Raw genomic sequence first — 19406 nt, 5'->3', positions numbered from 1 at the left:
GAACTAGTGCTCATCAGCATCCTGGATGGCAGACTCGGCAAAGTCAGGGATTGAATAGGCAGAGACTTAGGTTACGTCTACATTACAGACCTTTGAGTAGCACAGCTGTACCGCTGTAAGGTCTTCCATCTAGCCACTCTATGCTGATGGGAGAGAGCTCTCCCAGCGGCATCATTAAACCACCCCCACAAGCGGCAGTAGCTGTGTTGGCAGGAGAGCTTCTCCCACTGACATAGTACTGTCCACACCAGCACTTTTGTTGGTGAAACTTATGTCAGTCCGGGGGGGTTCACACCCTTGACCAACAAAAGTGCTAGTGTAGACATAGCCTTAGCTCCCGTCTTTTCCCTAGGTGTGATCTATCCCTCCAGGTCAGGGATGAAGTCCACAGACAGGGTGGCATGGGGAAACTTACCTTGAGGCTTCTTATTCAGTCTTGTGGATAAAAAGAGGACTCAACTGAGAGTCTGAGACTTTAACTCCCGTGCTGCAATAAACTCCCCATGGACTGTCCCCTACACCTGTGTTGAACCCCGTTGGCATCAGTGGGACTGCACATTAGTGCCAGGGTCGGTCTGCATGGATTTCATTGCTGGATGAGGACTTTCAGCGTTTGATAATTAAATAATAAAAATGAACAGGCAAGTTTCAAAGTATCCAGCATATATAAACTCTGTCCTGTGTAGCTAAAAAGTTAATTGATTACAATTCTGGAAATCCTGCATGTGTTGGCTGGAATGGGAAATGAAGTAAGTTTACAAATATTTGTAGCTAACCACAAGGCTTGCATTTTTATTTGAGAATGATACAGTGTTTATAAAGCAACTGTAATTATTATACTTTTAGTTAAGCCTATAACTTTGTCCCAAGACATTTAAGAAAATTTTACTGCCAGATAACTTATCTGACACAAGATGATAAAGAACGTATTTTGGAACATATTATAAACTCTTCTATCCTTTCTTGAACCCATTAACAGTAAGTGCAGTGGACAGCCTAGTTCACAACCCTTGACGACTTCTTTTCAGCAGTTAAAGAATTTAGGATGCTTTTCTTTTCCGTCCTGGAATGTAAGGATTTTCTGCCTATCCTTGAATGTATTTCATTGTTTGGAAGGCTTATTTTGTTACCTTAATTTTTGATTTTTCCAATATGTGCACTTCAGCTACTACCTAAATATTATCTGATTGCCTGAGACATGTATTTGATAGGGGGAAAGAGCATGGAATATAAAGATTAGAATGACATGATGAATACTACTGACTTTCATGCAGAAAGAGGTCTAGACTAGTATTATTTTGCAGCGTCAGACATGATTCCAACATTCCTTTTCAGAAAAAACACCATTCAGTTCAAGAATAATACACAAATTCAAAGACTCTAAGGCTAGAAGGGCCCATTATGATAATCTAATCTGACCTCCTGTGGTGTGGGTTCTACAGAATTTCAATCTGGTGGCAGTGACTGTGATCAATACTGTTTTGACCTCCTGATCTGGGGCTTGTATGTAAAGGGAAAGTGGATTTTCTTTGGTTTCATAAATTAAAAAGAAGTCTTTCATTTGAATTTAAAAACCATTCATTTTTCCTTGGGCCGTAGAGGAGTGAGCAAATGTGCTTCACTTGGGAAATTATTTTACTAAATGATACGATTTATGGTTTCAACAGTGAGGGGGAGGGAGAACGAGTTAATTCTAATATTTGGTCTGATCCTAAAAGGTGCTCGGCCCCCAGTGGTACGTCATGTACCGCCAGGACCAGGGGTGTAATTACTATTACTCTGGAGCAATCCTATCCAAGTCAATGTAAGTGAGAGCAGGATTTGACAAATGTCTAAAAATTATGGATCAATTTTTTTTTGAATGATCTCTTGTGACTTTAGGCCAATTTTTTCAAACTTAGGTGCCTACAGTGAGGCTGCTAAACCCATAGTTATACACTTAACCAAATGTGGTCTTATTTTCGGGGGCACTGGGTATCCTCAGCTTCATTGAAGTCAAGAGGACCTGCAAGTGAAAATCAGGCCACTTTTTTGTTGTTGTTGTGGAGCTCAGAGTCTATCTATAGACACTCAGGCATGAAATCTCAAGCTGAGACACTTCCAAAAATATCATGCCACAAAGCAGACCAGAGGTTACATAACCCCTGTGCCGGACACCCCACCACTGTCTCTTGTCAAATCAATTTTGTTGTCACCAAGAAGTTAGATTCCAAGACGGAAGCAGCAACTGGTTGCAACATATTGAGCTGTATGTTATGCCAGACAGAAAAGTGAGGTGCAGGCCACAGCCAGCTTCTTGGCTATGGTTCTTCACGTAGCCTGTGTCATGTCCATGGAGCAACTCCTTTTAAATACACTAGGTTCTCTGTTGAAGAATTATTATTATTATTATTATTATTATTTTTATTGTTGTTCTGTTAGGACCTAGAGATAAGATAAGGACCTTGATGTGCTTGATGATGTACATATTCCTAGTAAGAGACAGTCCCTGCCTTCCTTGAAGAGCTTACAGTCTAAATAGACAAAGCAGAGAACAGATGGGAGGGGAAAAGAGGCACAGAAAGGTGAAGAACCTCGGGTCTCACAGTTGGTTAATGGCAGAGCTTTGATCAGTATCCAGGTCTCTGACTCCCAGTCCAGTGCTCTGTCTACTAGTCTTTGTTGGCCCCCTCACATTCTCCCCAGTGATAGTAAAAGCTATTGACAGAAGACTGCCTCCATTTTGCTCTTCTTAAAAGTGTGAAATCTTTGTTTTAGAAAAGGTAGTACTAAATGAATTTTCTTGTAGAAACAGAAGCGTATTCATGTGTGCTTTTTTTTTTTAACATTTTAAAGTGCTCGTCAGCTGAAGATGGGTGCACTTTCCTTTTGACTGGTATATGAGATAGTGAAGCAAGATTGTATGTGTCCTAAGCTGCTCCCAATTTATTTTAAATCTTCCAGGGAGTGTGGCTGCACTACACAATGTTTTAAAGTGCTAACATTACATTAGCAGATCTGAATATACATCTATCCAGCTACTACCTTGGTATTCCCGATATGGGAAGGCTGCTGTACATTAGGAGTTCCACCTAAAGGCTAAAATAGCTTTTCAACAAAAATTGGCCTTCACTTGAAGCTAGTGTCAGGGCAAAAATTCATTCTTAGGAGTTGTTTCAGAGTAGCAGCCGTGTTAGTCTGTATTTGCAAAAAGAAAAGGAGGACTTGTGGCATCTTAGAAACTAACCAATTTATTTGAGCCTAAGCTTTCGTGAGCCGATGAAGTGAGCTGTAGCTCATGAAAGCTTAGGCTCAAATAAATTTGTTAGTCTCTAAGGTATCATTCTTAGGAGTGTGCTGAGGCAATCCACATCCTGATCCCTGTGAGGGAGGGGCACACCTGTTAGGCTCAGTGCAGAAGAATAGTGCTGTGGATCAACACACAATTTGAAATGTGAAAAGAGTGGAATAGAGATGTGGATTCCACAACAGATTGTGGGTCTGATCCAAAGTTCATTGAAGTCAATGAAAGACTTCCAAGGACCTCAGTGGGCTTTGGATCAGGCCTGTGGCCCTTCATTTAAAATGTAATTGTTTTGCATTTATAAGGAAATAAGCACCTAGTAATATTTTCTGAATCACCCCTTTTCGTTTAGAGTTTGAGTTGTAAACATTGCTGCTCTGGTCCTTTTGTACACCATGAAATGACATGCAGAGAGCTACAAAATCTGGTTTTGATGTACTGCATTATTTGAGTCAGAAATGCTTCAGTGGCTTGCAGAAAGTGCTGATGGAACGTTCAGAAAAGCCATTTAAAGGAAATGATGATCAAACACACATGTTAAGGTGAGACCCGGATGGCTTAATGAATGTATGTTTGTTTTTTTCACCCCCAGCTTTATATTCAGGCCAGACGTCCGGAGAATCTGACCTTATCAATTGCCAGAGCAACATACCACTCTCATCCCCTGAGGCTGCAGGGAGTGAATAAAGGAGTACCATATCAACAGTACCAACCTGTAGTGATGCTGGAGCAGGCCTATACCATTCATTGGGATGGGAGAGCACCTGAGGATGTCATTCTGTACCCAATCAACTTCAACAGGTACCACCCAAGATTTCTTTTGAGAGTGTTCTGTCTCTGACATGAGTATTACTACGATGCTTTTCCAGGGTCCTGCTGATTTTCTTTTGGCACAATATAAGCAACTTCTGAGAAAGCTCCAGTAAGTTGTTTATGACGGACACAATTACAAACAAATGCCTCTGTGTTCACTTTACTGCAGCCTTTCTGATGTGCAGAGACTTTTCTCCTTCCAGTAAGTTCTGAAATAAAATCCAGTTTACAACGGGCCTGCTGACCCTGAAATCGGATCCAAAGGAGCCCTCATGTGCTCTCTCATTTGTTTACTCTAGTTGCTGCACACCCAATTTGTTTCCCATAAATATAAAGTGTAGAAATGTATTTGAATGGAGAGTCGCATTTTCTCTGTCCTAAACACTGCAATTTCATTCTTTATTTGTATCAAGTTTAAAAATACCAGGAGTCTGCTGAAATATTTCAAAGGTGATAAAACTCTATTCTGATCCAGTTTCCATTTTTTCTTGCACTTCCTCTATATAAAACTGGGACATATGCACTTTAGACTTATTTTTCCCCTGCAGGTTGTTCCTTTTTTTTAATAGATCTTTCCTGTTTTGACTATTGGGTAAAGGGACTGATTCTTATCACATGTATATGGGTTTTACATTGGCATGCTTCCATCCACTTCAGTGCAGTTACACCTGATTGGCACTGGTGTAACTGAGAGGAGAGAGAGCCTCACAATATGTGAGGCATACCCATTATTTACATTGTCAAAATAGATATTTAGGTACTATAGTGATAAGCAGCATAGAAAACCCTATAGTTGACACACAGGTTCTTTAGCACACATGACTTCTTGAGTCCTGTTACGATGATAAGAGCAGAGTTGTGCAAACAAACCCTTGCATTATTACATGTTGCCTAATCACATAGGGCAAGAGTCCCAAAGTATTTAGGTGCCAAAGATGTAGGTAGGCATGTAGTGGGATTTTCAAAAGTCCATAAGCAGGTTAGCAGTCTTTGCATCTTTAGGGGGTGCCTAAATACCTATGCAAATCGAGCCCATAGAGAATATCTAACTCAGCTCTTCCAAGACAGTTAAATTGCAAAGTTTTAGCTGAAGGTAGCACTTTTGGCTCCGTTTTGAATGGTGTTTGGTTTCCTTTAATTTTTGTGCTGAAAATTTTGTGGGTCAAATTCTGCCCTTCGTTACACATGTGAAACCCCACTGATGTCCATGGAATTGTACGAGGGGGAGGATTATATCTTTTTTTTATTCCTGATGCAGTGGATAGCACTGGAAATGTATATGACGCTGTACAGTGGGTATTCCACCAGACAGACATTCTGAAGCAGATCTGTTTCATGCCTCTGCTTTGGTTCCTTGGAACTCCTGGGTACGGGTGAGATTTTCTTTTTTTTTCTTTGGGGGGCAATGCATATACAGCAGAGGTGTTTATCCTTTTGCCCAAACAACATCCATTTTGAATACCTGCTGGTAGCTTTGTCCAAATGGCTCATTGCTGCTGCCAGAGAAGGACGTTCCCAATCTCCAGCATGGAGATGCTGCTCATAGAGATCATGTATCCCAGCATGAACTGCTCCATTGTAATCCCAGCAGCCTCCCCCCATGACTGTGCTGAGAAGGTGAAGGTATAGGTCTTGGGGGGGTGGGGGTATATGCATGTCACACCTTGCACACTCTCTTGCCATGGAGGAGCTATTAATATGTCTAAGAGTTTTCAAGGTCTTGTACTTTCACAGAGAAGAAAAGTCAGTATGTCATCTGCGGACACAAGCCCTAGTTCTGTCATTTATTTTCCTATTTTAAAAGTAATTTTCCTTGCAATTATAGAGCTAAATCCTCCGCTGGTGTAACTTGTGACTCTAGGGAAGCCATGCCAGTTTTTACTCCAGCTCAGGCTCTGGCCCACAGTATTAAAACAGATTCAAATTTATAAGCAGCCCCTGGGTCTCTGACAAAACCCAGCCAGAGATCTGGGCCTTTATTCTGGCAGGACATAAATGCATCACATAATCAAAACCCTACAGAGTGTGGTTGGTTTCACAAAAGACAACAAGAAAACCACAATCAAATCATTTGAATGGGGGAAAGCTGTCTGGTTTGAAGAAATACATAGAAAGAAAACCACAATTTTGCTTCATATAAAACTTACTAGCAAGAGTCTAGAAAGAAACAAGTGCAGCAAGTCCCTGTTTGTTCTGAGTAGATTAGATTCTCTAAGTAGGGCAAGAACTCAAATGATGTAATGGGAATGATGAAGAGTTTAGGCTGCACAGGAGAAGCACTGAGAAAAGAGGCTCTCATGGAAGGGCAAAGTAACTGAGGGGAAAAGAGAATTTTGATTAAAAACATTGTCTCTTAAGCATTTCCAAAGTGACAGTTACTTCAGCACAGCATTCTTATTATTTTTGGAATGGAAGAAACAACAAATTACCAAGATAGAGACAATCCAAGTTAGACCCCTTGGGAAGTTTCTACCTGCCTTAACAGGTCTTCCTGTTTGTGTGTGTTTTTTAAACACACAGCACTGTGAATAATCAACCAGAAAATGAACACTCTTGATGTAGTGAAGAATGTACAAACTGCATATTGAGCAAAACCAAGAAGAATGATTGATAAGCTTAATAGCAGTGTCTTGGGAGTAATAATTGCAGTGCAGCTTTATTAAATCATTAAATTATTTTTACCTGGCATTGGTAGAACAGTGGATAGCTATATCAGGGATACTGATATTTCAGCTAGGCAGCACTGGTGTTTCTGGAATAACTATTTTGAGTTGGCTAAAAGAAGGTCAGGGGGGAAATAAAGAATTTGACAGTGGGATGTGTATCAGGATTTGGATTAATAGTGATGCTGAATACTTGTATTGCCACCAGAAGTTCTGTTAGATCCCAACAGCGGTAATTTAAATTTAATTCAAACATCTGTTTAAAACAGTGATACTTAGACCTCGGTGGTTCAGGAGCCAAATTAGTGATCAACACTGCCCAAAAGAGCCACAGTAGTGTGGATTCATAGTTTCATTTTGTGTGTGTGAATGAATGAATGAATGAATGAATGTACTCAGAGCAAAATGACTGACCAGGTATTCTACAATTGGCTAATAATTAAATCACACAGTGAGTGGCAGGAAACACAGTAAAGAGCCACTTGCAGCTCCTGAGCCTCAGTCTAAGTATCACTGGTTTAAAAGACTGGAGCACTGAAATTCACTAGGTGGTCCAGAGGGGTAAATTGACATGCCTCAGTTGGAGTCAATGTGAATTTACTCCAGGTGAGACTCTAACCCAGTGTGTCTAGCAGCACTGCACAAGCATGTATCTAGGATGCGATTTGGAGCAAAAGCATTTAAGAGGAGCCCTTCCTTTTATCTGTGACTAACTGAAGGCATATCATGGATGTACCTATTCAGTGCTGATTTCAATGGTTACGTGAGGATTACAGTAATTGTGACCCCCCACACACCCTCAAAATTCCTTCAGTTTCCACTAAAAGAAATAAAATGGGATTAAGGAAATCAAACACGAACTTGACCTCTCGAACCACCACTTGCTGCATTTATGGCTCTGCTGTGGAAACTCTTGTACGGGCATTTTGCATGAAGAAAACTGATTTCCTTTCCAGTGAGAAGTACATGTGACTTATTGGGTATGGCAGTTGATTTGATATAGAAAACCAAGTCATTAAGGTCTGCAGACTGAGCTTTAAATTAGTGGTGCGCATGTCCAGGTTGGCTCAGAAAGGAACTTGTTTGTTTGTTTGTTTTTCTAGTGCATTGGGTTGTCAGATGGATGTGAGTTTTATTATAAGGATAAGATGAAGGTGTGCTATTGAGGTCTCTTGAAACTGTTAACATAGGACCTGGTAACTTGTAAACATTTTGGCAACGAACAGAAAGAGAATACCAACTGGAATTTTAATTATAGGGAATAAAGTCCTGTAGAACCTATCAAAATATTCTGAAGCCTGTTCTTGTCAAGCATAAATTGTGTGTGAAAGTTTCATGAACGGAGACCTAAGACCCCTCCACAATGTGTCTCATCTCACTGTTGGCCGATGTTCTTCATCGAGGCTGTTTCAATGTTCCCTTGGTTTTTTTGTCCTTCATGGAGGGATGGAAATTAAAAACTAGGTTAAGGGCTCTGCTCATTATGAATATCCATTTGTGAAGCACAAAGAACCATAGAGAAGCTTGTTAGGTGAGGGAAAGGGAGGGGGAGAGAAACTGGAAAGCTAGGTGGAGATTATAGGGAACATTGTGTGTCTTTGGTAAGTGTCTCCTCTCAGACTCTGGAGAAATGGTCCAAAGATTGGCACTTCATACAGTAGTCAAAGTCCTTCAATTTAATGACCTAGCCTTTGTCTGTGTGCAGAATCTCTAATCTTGGAAGAGGCTAAAGCAAAGATGATTATCAAATGCATGGTGCAGTGCAGTAAATCAGTAGGGTTTATTTGTGTTATCAGGAAAATCTAAAGAGGGCTCAAATCACCTCAAAGTAAATGTCTAAAGCATCATGTGGTAAATTGTACTCTGGAAATAGCCTGAAAAGCAAGAGCAATTAGGCTATACTTCAGCATTACTAATGAGCACCAGCTAATACCACTGTACTTGGTCTGTTAACGCTTAGAGAGAAACACTTTTCCCCCATCCGCTGTGATTCAGCTGACTGAGAGAAATACCAGGGTGTATCTGAATAAAAGACAGACATAATAAATTGATGAGGTCATTTATAGTCAAATCATCACAATCCCCCACAAAACCTCCCTGCAGATGCTCTGATCTGCCTTACTGCCACAGACTGTGGAAACACGCATGGCAGTCTTCATAATGCTTTATTCACCGGTACTGTCTTATGGCCTGCTGCTAAGTGCCCACTGAAATCAATAGAAGCTGATGTACTCAGCACTTCACAGGAGGTGCTCAGAACTTCGTTGCACCTCTGCAAAGGTTTTAGTGGTGGGGAAGGACTGGAGAGCTTTGGTTTTGTACTATTCTGATTGGAAGTGAATGAAATTGGATGTATTCATGTTTTCTTTGCACTCATACACTGGCATAGGGAAGGGCTGAATATTTACATTTCTATAGAAATGGGCACAGGCGGCCGTGTTAGGATTCTCATTTGTATTAGACTGGGGTCTGAAGGTCGGGTTCCAGGCTGTACCAGAGCTAGGGTTTGTGATCATATTCAATAACGTTGAAATCTTCTGAACAGAAACCAGGGATAAAAGAGTTATTTTGAATCTGACCCAGAACTCAAACCACAGAGGTAGGTTCAAATCTCCTCTACACCCCCCCCCCCCACCACCATTCTCCATGCCCCAAATTTGAGGTTCTGATTTGGGCCCATTACTAACTTCTAGATGAAAAGGTGGCACTTTACCACTTTCTCCATGTTTAGCAAAGTGAGATCTGGATGAGTGTTTTGATCTAAATGACCTCAATTATCATCATGTGCCCTTCTGTATAAGCAAACTATCTATATTCTCCAGTTCCCCAAATGAAAATCCAAGGCACTAATAATATTTGGCTTTGTATGAGCTGGTTTCAACTTTGAGGGGATTATTGTCTACAGCGGCTTTTTTTTTTTTAATATGATTCATGCTTGTAGCTACTTATCTTGTGTACAATTAAATTCTTTACCAGTGATGCAACCTGGAGGAAAACAAAGAAAATAAGACCAGGCTAGAATGAGCCTGTTGCAAACATCCAAGCTGATGGAGACTTTTTTTAAGTTGTGGTTTTATTCTTTTATATATTAACTAGTATATGAGCAACACTTTTCTTCTACCATTATTACCTGGACTGATAAATATACAGGCAGATGAAAACAACTTTTCTGCAAATCAAATTGCTACTGGCAGCCTGAGGGCTGCAACCATCTTTTTGTTTTTATATATATATACAGTAATTAGCACGATGAGTCTCTGATGGCTGGTTGGGGCCTCTAGTGCAGCCAGGATACAAATAATAAATAATAATGTGCTATTAAATGTGAGTTAGGGTATCCTAAATCTGGCCCTAAATATGCTGATTATATCCCAGCTCAAATTCAATTATCCAAATAACATAAACATTAGTAAATATATTTAAACTCCCTGTGTCTCAAAAATAATTTTTCTTACTTATCTTTGATCCATTAGGCTAAACAAATAGATTGGCGCTGTAGTGAGCTGTTTTACTGTTAAGAAAGGAGCGGAGATGTTTACTGGAACTTCGGAATGCGAGTTGCTTAGCTGTAGTTACATACGACTGTAGTAGCATCTGTGAAGCTGTAGTAGCTGTGAAACAGCTTTTGTCACCCTCTGTCCCCGAACCTGTCCACTTCTATGCTCAGGGCTGGCCTGAAGATATTGGGGAAGGTTCGCGAGGTGACTCTTGACTGACTCCATTTTACGTAATAACCCTATGGAAAGAATGTGTGGCTCAGGCAATCTGTAGATCCATCCCCACCCCCAGCCTTCCACTGCAGATGCAGAACCCAGCTGCTTGTTCTTTTCTATCCTAGCAAGTGATTTAGTTTGGGTTTCATTTTCAAGGCTGTCTCCAGGAGGAAAAGGGCTAGACATGTTACTTTTCTTTTCTCACCCACTGGAAGCTGAGATTTTTCTTTTCTCCCCTTCCCCCAAACCAGCGGGTCTTGTGACTGTGAATTTCACAGGGCCCACAGATTAGTTCTCACCATATGTGTATGTGACATGTTCACAGAAAAAATAGTAATACAGTACTGGATAAACCAATTAAGGAGAGAAAATTGGGAAAAAAAATTGTTACTGTCAAGAAAGCCAGTGTGTTAAGGAAAAAATATGATGTCAGTGAAACTCCTAATATTACAGGATTTCTTTTTAGTCTGAATGTAAGGTTCTATGAGCCAAATACTGTGCTAACTCCTCCTCCATGCATACTAGCTATCACCAGTAGGGTTGGAGCTTTAATTTGTTGGACCTCAAATATAACCCCCTTTGCCTAAAGTGGCATAAATGTGAAAATGACACTGTGTGTGTGAATATTAACGATCTCTGCATAGATAATGCACAAATTTAGGCTCTCTTAGCCTCCAGAAAGGCCATTTTAAGTTTGGTTCACACCGCTCTGGTAACGTAACATGCTCTCCCTTTGTCACTAGAACTGTAGTGAGTTGTTTTCAGAAGTGGCTAGTCTTAACAAGGCCTTGAAAAGGAAAATTGCTGGCTGTTTGCCTGGTAGCTGTCTTGTCCCTGTGAGGACTTGACTTGAATGTGCTTAATGGACTGGAACTGAAGAAAAAGCCTGAAAAAGAAATTTGAGAGGAGTGGGATGGACCGCTTTAGTGAGCCAGTGGGACTCAAGGCCAGTCTGCTGAAATGTAAGGGGTTTGAACTGGGAGAGGGGTGGAGGGGGGGCAGTGAAGATACTCTCCAGTTTGTTCTCAGCCTTTTTTCCAGTCATGAGAGTGGGGAATACATCACACTCCCCTTTCCAAGTCAAGCACTGGAGTGGAGTTAGCCTTCAGGAGATGGCTGCTGTGTTGTTAACTTGGCTGAATGTGAGCTTTTGGTGGACAGATAATGAGCCTGCAGCCAGACAGTTCACTGTATCTGAAGACTCCTAGGAGACGTGAACTGGTCACTCAAACTGCCTTCTCACTGAGGTCAATGGGAAATGCAGATGCTGAGCACCTCTTGGGATTTGCTGCTAAAATGGAATGAAAACTTTGAGTATGATCATTTTTTCGTCTTATTCACTTCAGAATTCTCTCTGTGAGATTGGTATTACCCATTGGGATATTAACTTTCACAGGAGTGCGTGAGGATTTATATTTGAAATTTTCCTATTGATGTGAATAGGAATCAAATTGCTAAGCCCTTCCACACGCTTTGAAAATACATTTAATTGTGCTTGTATAGGTTTGGGGGAGTGGGGAATTAGAGGGCCATTTTTAAATCAGAGTAGCTTAATGGACTGGAACTGAAGAAAACTGGGGAAAACTGACCTAGTGAGCAAAAATCTCCCATTCTCCTAACTTTCATATTTTGGAAATCAGTTAATCTTTATTAATTCCCAGCATGTGCTGCAGGCAGCTCTAACCATTGGATTTTTTTCCCTCTGATATTTAGGCTATGTCTACACTACAGACCCTACAGCAGTATAGCTGCAGCTGCACCGCTGTAAGATCTCCCGTATAGCTGTTCTATGTTGCCAGGAGAGAGCCCTCCCACCAGCATAATTAAACCACCCCCAACGAGTGGTGGTAGCTATGTTGCGGAAGAGCGTCTCCTGCTGACATAGTGCTGTCAACACCGGTGCTTTTGTCGGTGAAACTTATGTCGGTCAGGGGTGTGTTTTGTGTTTTGTTTTTTTTTTCCCACAGGCCTGACTGACAAAAGTAGTACTTTTATCAGTAAAAGTGTAGACATAGCCTAATTCTCTAGCCACATTCTGTTCTGCACTGGTGTAGAGTTACTCCAGATTTAAACCAGTGACATCAGGATTTGATTTCTAGATTTCATAGTCGTCAGCCATAGAACAAGTCATGTCAACAAAATCTTCATGGTGGTTTTCAGGGGCAGAACTCTGCACCTTTAGAACCTCCAGTAGCTAGGACAGTATCAGGGCTCCTTATGTTCTCTTTAGGCCAACAACTATGGCTGTGTCTGCACTGAGCAGCTTATAGTGGCACAGCTCTGCCGCTAATGCCATGCTGCTGTAAGATATGCAGTGTAGCCACTCTTTGTTGGCAGGACAGAGTTCTCCTGCCGACAAAATAAAACCACTCCTAACGAGGGGCTGTAGCTTTGTCTGTGGGAGACGCTGTCCCGCAGACAAAGCACTGTCCACACCAGTGCTTTTTGAGGGTAAAACTTTTTTTTTGGTCAGGCGGGGCGAGGGGGTGTGCGTGTGTGGGGGTTGTTTTTTTTTCCCCTCCCTCCCCCCACTCCCGCCACCCTTGAGCGACCAAAGCTTTCCTGATGAAAGTGCACTGTAGACATAGCGACCAAAGCTTTCCTGATGAAAGGGCACTGTAGACATAGCCCCAGGGACATGTTCAAACACATGTTGGTCAGATCTGACATTCCATCCTCTAGAGGGCAATGTTCCACCTAAACCTATATGGTGCAAGAGCTTTGTAGGAGAATCATAGAATATCAGAGTTGGAAGGGACCTCAGGAGGTCATCTAGTCCAACCCCCTGCTCAGAGCAGGACCAGTCCCCAATGTTTGCCCCAGATCTCTTAATGGCCCCCTCAAGGATTGAACTCACAACCCTGGGTTTAGCAGGCCAGTGCTCAAACCCCTGAGCTATCCATCCCCCCAACCCCTGAGCTATCCCTCCCCCCAAAGAGAGGGGCAGCAAGCAGATGTACGCTCCTGTTAAACTTACTTTAGCCGAACCTCTTGTCTGTACCACTCCAAGTTATACCATTCTCACTTCAGAGGCAGATTTATCATCATGCCACAAAAATCAGGCATTACTGTATTTCCTTGTTTATTCCTAAAAACTACTGGCATCAGTTATGCAAAATCTAGAAACTGTGAATATAAGATACTTTGTGTGTACTAAGGGAATATTTCAAACTTTTTCCTCTGTGTATTTCATTTGGGGCCTTAGGCAGTCCTCTGGGTCTTCTGGAGCTGTGCTTTGGACTCAGCTGTAGAGGGAGGTTCAGCTTTTGCTGGAATTACTATGGGACTCAACAGTAGTAAACTATAGATCTATCATGTGTCCAATAACAGGAAATCTCTGAATCGCTTCTCTTTCCTTCTTCCATTTCCCCCTTGTTGCTTCCTGTAAATTTGATCAAAAAATTCAGCAGCTGGCAACAGCGAAGAGAACTTTTTAAACATTTTGGTATTTTTGCTTCACTTGGGGAGTCAGAACAGCAAATGTCAATATTGCAATAAAAAAGGGTCACAAGACCGCCATTTCCAAGAGAAAATAAACAGTGCTAAGCAAACTCATTTAAAAAAAAACCCATGAAACACACTGTGTGGACTGTTGAATGACAGTAACACAGGAGCAGAAGCTGCAGTGTTGAGATATGCCTGTGCCAGTAGACATTTTAAATATTCAGTTTAATATTTGAAAATATTTGGTAGGACTCAGTAAACCTTGACTTTGTACCAGTTCTTATTTAGCTTTGCTTCTTCAGGTGCCAAAAGTCTGGGGAAAAAACAGAGGAAACTGACCTCCCAAAAAGTTTGTTTTTTTTTTTTAAATCCCCTACTATGAGAATGAATGGAATAATGTCACTAGTAAATGTTGTAAACACAGCTATTTTCTCTTTCATTAAAGCTTCTAAAATATGAATTTGATTTTAATTTCATTTTAAAGGGTCAACTCCAAAAAAATCAGACTTTCTGCTTGAAAATTGTTAACCCATTGTTACAAGTAAATCCCCATAACTGAAAGAAAAAAAAATCTGTTTACTTTCTACATTTGACAGCATTTTATCTACAGTTAGTTTCACTACTTCCTTTTGTACAGGTTTCACTACTTCCTTTTGTACAGTCTGTTAATCACCATCCCCTTTTATTTTGATCTTTCATTCAACATGAGGGAGTCTAAAACTGCAAATTCTCGCAGGTGAAGTACCAAAAGATGAATTAAAATCAGTGGCATCCCTTTACAGATATAAAAAGATAATATTTGTAAATGTTTCCCTTTATGATAACCAGAGCAGATCAGAAAAGTGATGGAGGAACACAAGCCATATTGGCTTTCAGTGGTCACTTAGTGGCTTTGGAAAATCCCAGCTGATATTGCTTACATGTTAGGAAAGGTGGAACATGGCCCGTTTGGCTCAGAGATATATGCCAGTCTAAATTTAGCTTGATCCATCTGTGAGTTCTAGCTGTTACTTCTCCAGCTGAAAACGAGAGTCCAAACAGAGAGGTTTAAGTTCAGAAACACTGAGGAGCCATAATTTAACTGCTTTCTCTCTCTCTCAAAAAACAAGGGGGGAGAGAGTAAGGTTTCCTGCAGCTAAAGTTCCAGCCACAAGGTTCCCTACATTCAACACTCCACAGTGAGTAGGAATAGCTCCCATCTTTTCTTTTGCGTGCAGTCATCACAGCCTAAATCTTCTGCTGACCCGTTAAGCTATCTTGTCTGATTGTTTACAGCCACTGTATCAGGAGGCTGCATTTCCCTTGCAGTTCAGACAATGGTTGCAGGGGGGCTCTAACCTTGTAAATCAAAGTGTAAATTTCTGCTCACCAAATGCAATGCAGGGTCCTACATATCCTCTTCTGATACCCTTGTTATCACTGCTTTGCTTGTCCTGGGTGCCACAGACAAGCAAAGCAAAATGTCTGGGTGATAGTTGCCAATGACTCCTACAAAACAACCACCCCACCCCCTTTACAGAATAGCCCAAGTAGCTAACATGAGAATTAAAAACAAAACAAAACTAGGATTAAATAAGAGGCTGTTTTATTGCATGCTGTTTAAATGTATTTAATCAGTTGTTTTTGTTTTTTATATTTGACGGACGACTCCAGACTTTTCTTCCTCTCCCTCTCCCTGTTCCAATGCTTTGTTGTGGTAATATCCTTAAGGCTTATGTATGCCTGTGAGAACATTCCAAAAGAGAGGTTTGTTTTCATGAAGATATCTCGCCCTCAATAAATTTCTTCCCAAAATCCAGTCAGCCCCGTCATGTTGGCAAACGACTTTAGCAATTATATTCCAATGTGCCCGGGGACACTCAACCGTCTCAGCTGTTCTCTCATGTGTCTTCCTTCCCCCTTCGCTTTCTTGTTTGTATTTAGTGCTTTTCTTCCCCATGGGACTGTAACACTGCACAAGAGTCAGTTCCCAGCCTTTCAAGGAGGTGTCAGGATATTTCTGTGGCAGCATCTCCAGGGAACCCAATGTGCCAAAGCAATGCAACGGGGGGTGAGAGGGGGAATCACCCTTAAGAAACAGCTATGTGTCTTGGGACACTATCGTAAAAATATTCCATGAACATGGCTTTAGTGTAGCTCCTCTAGTTGGAGGCCAATATGTCTGAAAATATCTCTGGTCTCCAGTTTTGCTGAGTTGTGACACAGCTGGAGTTGCTTAAAATCTAGAGGGCAGTATTTGGCTCAGGTTGATGGGGCTCGTGTATAGGAATGTGGTTTATTATTCTAGAACAGCTTGCCCTCTATTCCACCTTGTAATGTGTGGTGTGTGTTCGTTTTAAACCCATAGAGCAAGATGGAAAAACCAGGAGGAGCTTGAACAGAGCCAATGGGATTGGCTTTTGCCTTCAGTGCAGCTAATGCAGATACACTTAGCAAAAGTCTTGGCTTTTAGATTCCCAGAACTCCACAACCCAAATCCATTTGCCTCCATTTACTGTTACATTTGCATGGCTAGCTGGCAACTCTACACTGTATAAGCCATAGGGCCCTCAAAGAGCAGCTGAGTGGAATAATAAATTTGTTTCTACTCCAAAGTTGTATTTAGTGCTTGAAAAGACACTGGAGGATATGCAGAGTTTTCTCTGTCTCTGAACCACATCCCACCTTGTAAACAGGAATCCAAGTATTCTTAAAAATATTTAAAACATCAACAGACAGAAATCCCAGAATCCCATCTTCTCTTTGGGACAATCAGTAAAGTTAACCACAGAAATGGTTCAGATGCCTATTTGTGGCACACTGAATAGGAGAACCAGAAACAATGAAAGCTACACTTTTTTTTTTCTGTCTCCCCCGCCCCCTCTTCTGTAACCTTTCTGTGACTTTCAGCTTCTTTCTCTTGTTCTACAAAAAATTCTCTAGGCTAAATGCATCTGGAAACCAAGCTTTGTTATGATTTGCTGGAAAATTCTCCCCAGTCAGTTTCTGAACTGTACTGTAATACTTTGCATGGCCCTGCTACTTGTAGCATAGGTTTACAGGTTTGAACCAGTTTTCCTCTCAGCAACAGTGGCGGTGGAAATAGCCCTGGTAGAGCCAGGGTGTAATGTCAACTCGCATTCTTCTCAATTGGCTGTCATCAGCACATTGCTGAAATTCTGGAAGACAGGAGTTAAAAGACCCTCTGACTACAGCCCTATTTATTATAAGTTTAGTATTGGAGAGAGGGATTTTAATGGAAACCACAATAATAAACTTTGCTATAAAGTGGAAGAAGCAAGTCTCTTTAAAGGATGGCTCTGGTTCAGCTCAGAGATTTCTATATAATTCCTGTATCCATGCCCTTGTTGAAATGTCTGCTTGAAACCGGCTCCTCCTGCTAGATGAACAAAACCAAGCCTAATGGCCCTTCAGGAGATGAAATTGGACATCATGAAAAGAAATTCTGTTCTCCAATAAAGCCTTGGAGAATTGCTGTCTCCAGGCCATGTTGGATGATGAGAGCAAAAAAAAAAATTTTTTAAGCAGTTCTGGAGACCAATTCAAAGTCCAGTGAAGTCAATGGGAGTCTTTCCTGTGGAGATAGCGATCTTCGGCTTGGGCCCATAGTGAAAAGAAGCAGTTGCTTCCAAACAAAGTGAATGCACAAGTTAGTTTGGCTGGGCTTTTTCAAAAGGGGAGGGGGTGTTGAAAACAAAGACACTTTCTACCCCTTGAATATCGGGCTTGCAGCAGGAGACCTTTTCTCATTTCTTTTCAAGTCCTTGAACACTTACAAGCATATATTTTATTTCTTTCCCCTCTCCCTTGTACCATTTTGCCAACAGAGGAGACTGGCTGCACGTTGCATTATGTTATCCCAAGGAGGCGGTTTTCACCATTGTGGCAGACGTCTACCAGCGGCAGACGGGGAGAGTGCACAGTGTAAAACACTACCTAGCAGCCCCTTCCTGGCCAAGCGTGCTCAACAGGACAGGCGAGCGGCTCTTCTACTTTGACAGTGCATTGGGGTGAGTGGGACTGTATAACTGACTCCTAACCACAGGCCCCAAGACTTGCCAGGACAGCCATCTTAAGGAAAGAGCATCCCACATTAGGGACCCTGCTCCCTCATCTGCCTTCCCTTATCTCCCATTGCGGCCTGCTCCCTCTGTGTTCAGTGCTTGGCTCCTCACTCTAATGTCTTTCAATCATGTTTCTGAGAGTAAAGAATGTATTGGTGATGAGCAGCTGGGCATCACTAGGGTGAGGAAGCGGGAAGTTGGATCGTTAATAAGAGTAGGAAACTGAAATGGGGGCGGGGGGGGGGGGAATGGCATCAGTCCTGTCAGCCATCCATCACCCTCCAAAAAAACTTCCTCAAGCTTCTGGGCGGAACTTGGCAGCACTAAGTTACTGCCGTTTGATTCTCAAAATTTGGCATTGATTCCAATAAGAACCAAATCCCAAGCCAGAAATTTTACAAGCTTATCTGCATTCTCTGAGCTTATATCCTGCCAGCACAGTCTGTCTTGTGCTATTTTGGCTCTCCCACTTCCAGTTGGAAAAGGGAATTCTGGGTGCAGAAAATATAAATTAAGGAGAGAAGATAACCAAGCATTTACAAACTTCTAAACTAGTTAATCTTGATTAGACTTTTGGGCAAAGTTTCAGGGTGTGTGTGGGTGTCTTATTTTATCTGACCTCCAATGCCCAGGTCTGCAAGTTGTATTTATTGTGGTGCTATCTGCAGAAGCAATATATTTTAGCCTTTTGCTGGAATTGACAGTCAAGTGATCTCAAAACATAAATATTATCATTGTGATTTTTAAATGGTTACTCAGACTGATACAAGACAGACACTAGTAGTGTATATATCTCTGCCTGACACCATACCTGTTCCATCTTCACTCTGCAAACCTTTTGTGCTTCTTCCAAAAGAAAATTTAAAACTGGGGGTCAAGCTATGCTCTGGTGTAAATTTGGAATAACCTCTTGGAAGTCAAGAGTTGTTCCAGATTTACACTTGTGTCAGAGAGAGCACAGTTTGGCCCATTGTCTGTATTAAAGGTATATAAAATGCAGGGTTATTAAGAGCATCTTTGTGACAGGCTGGGAGACCTTGAACTGTCATTCATGAAAGCAAAATTAAAGGGAAAACATGAACACAAAAATTGTGCTGAAATTCTACTGCTCAATGATTTCCCCCCCCCCCATTGAGAAAGTTGCTTCTTTCTCCCCTAAGCTTCAGACTCCTTGAAAATGCTGTGGACTACATCCCCCACACTGGTGTCCACATCACTAGAGTGGTGGTCACTGTGTTGATATACATATTAAAAGCCATCACACCTCAACAAACTGACTATCTGGAGTGGGTGACCATCATAGGGTGGTGATTCCAGTGCAGTGTGTCTGAGAGACTTAGAACTACCTTTCACAGTCTGTGTGCCTGAGCTGGTTAAAAAGGGGAAGCCCTGGATAATTCTCACATTTTGATAGTGTGAGGCAAGC

The 19406-nt window shown here is 41.5% G+C and overlaps 1 protein-coding gene across 7 annotated transcripts in view; it reads left to right on the top strand.

Moving 5' to 3' along the window:
* The window catches only part of LOC140895014 (cell surface hyaluronidase CEMIP2), an 84542-nt gene that overhangs the window by 40483 nt on the left and 24653 nt on the right, over nt 1-19406 (top strand). For 6 of the 7 annotated variants that reach the window (XM_073304100.2, XM_073304094.2, XM_073304091.2 and 3 more), the window contains 2 exons: nt 3876-4084; nt 17744-17926. In XM_073304100.2, coding sequence (XP_073160201.1) covers nt 3876-4084; nt 17744-17926 — 392 coding nt within the window. The remainder of the gene's footprint in view (nt 1-3875; nt 4085-17743; nt 17927-19406) is intronic. The other variant, XM_073304092.2, reaches the window with a different exon arrangement.

This window comes from Lepidochelys kempii, chromosome 10 (genome assembly GCF_965140285.1).
Source record: "Lepidochelys kempii isolate rLepKem1 chromosome 10, rLepKem1.hap1, whole genome shotgun sequence".
Taxonomy (NCBI): domain Eukaryota; kingdom Metazoa; phylum Chordata; order Testudines; family Cheloniidae; genus Lepidochelys; species Lepidochelys kempii.
The sequence above is the reverse complement of the archived record's forward strand: the minus strand, read 5'-3'. Positions and strand labels throughout refer to the sequence as shown.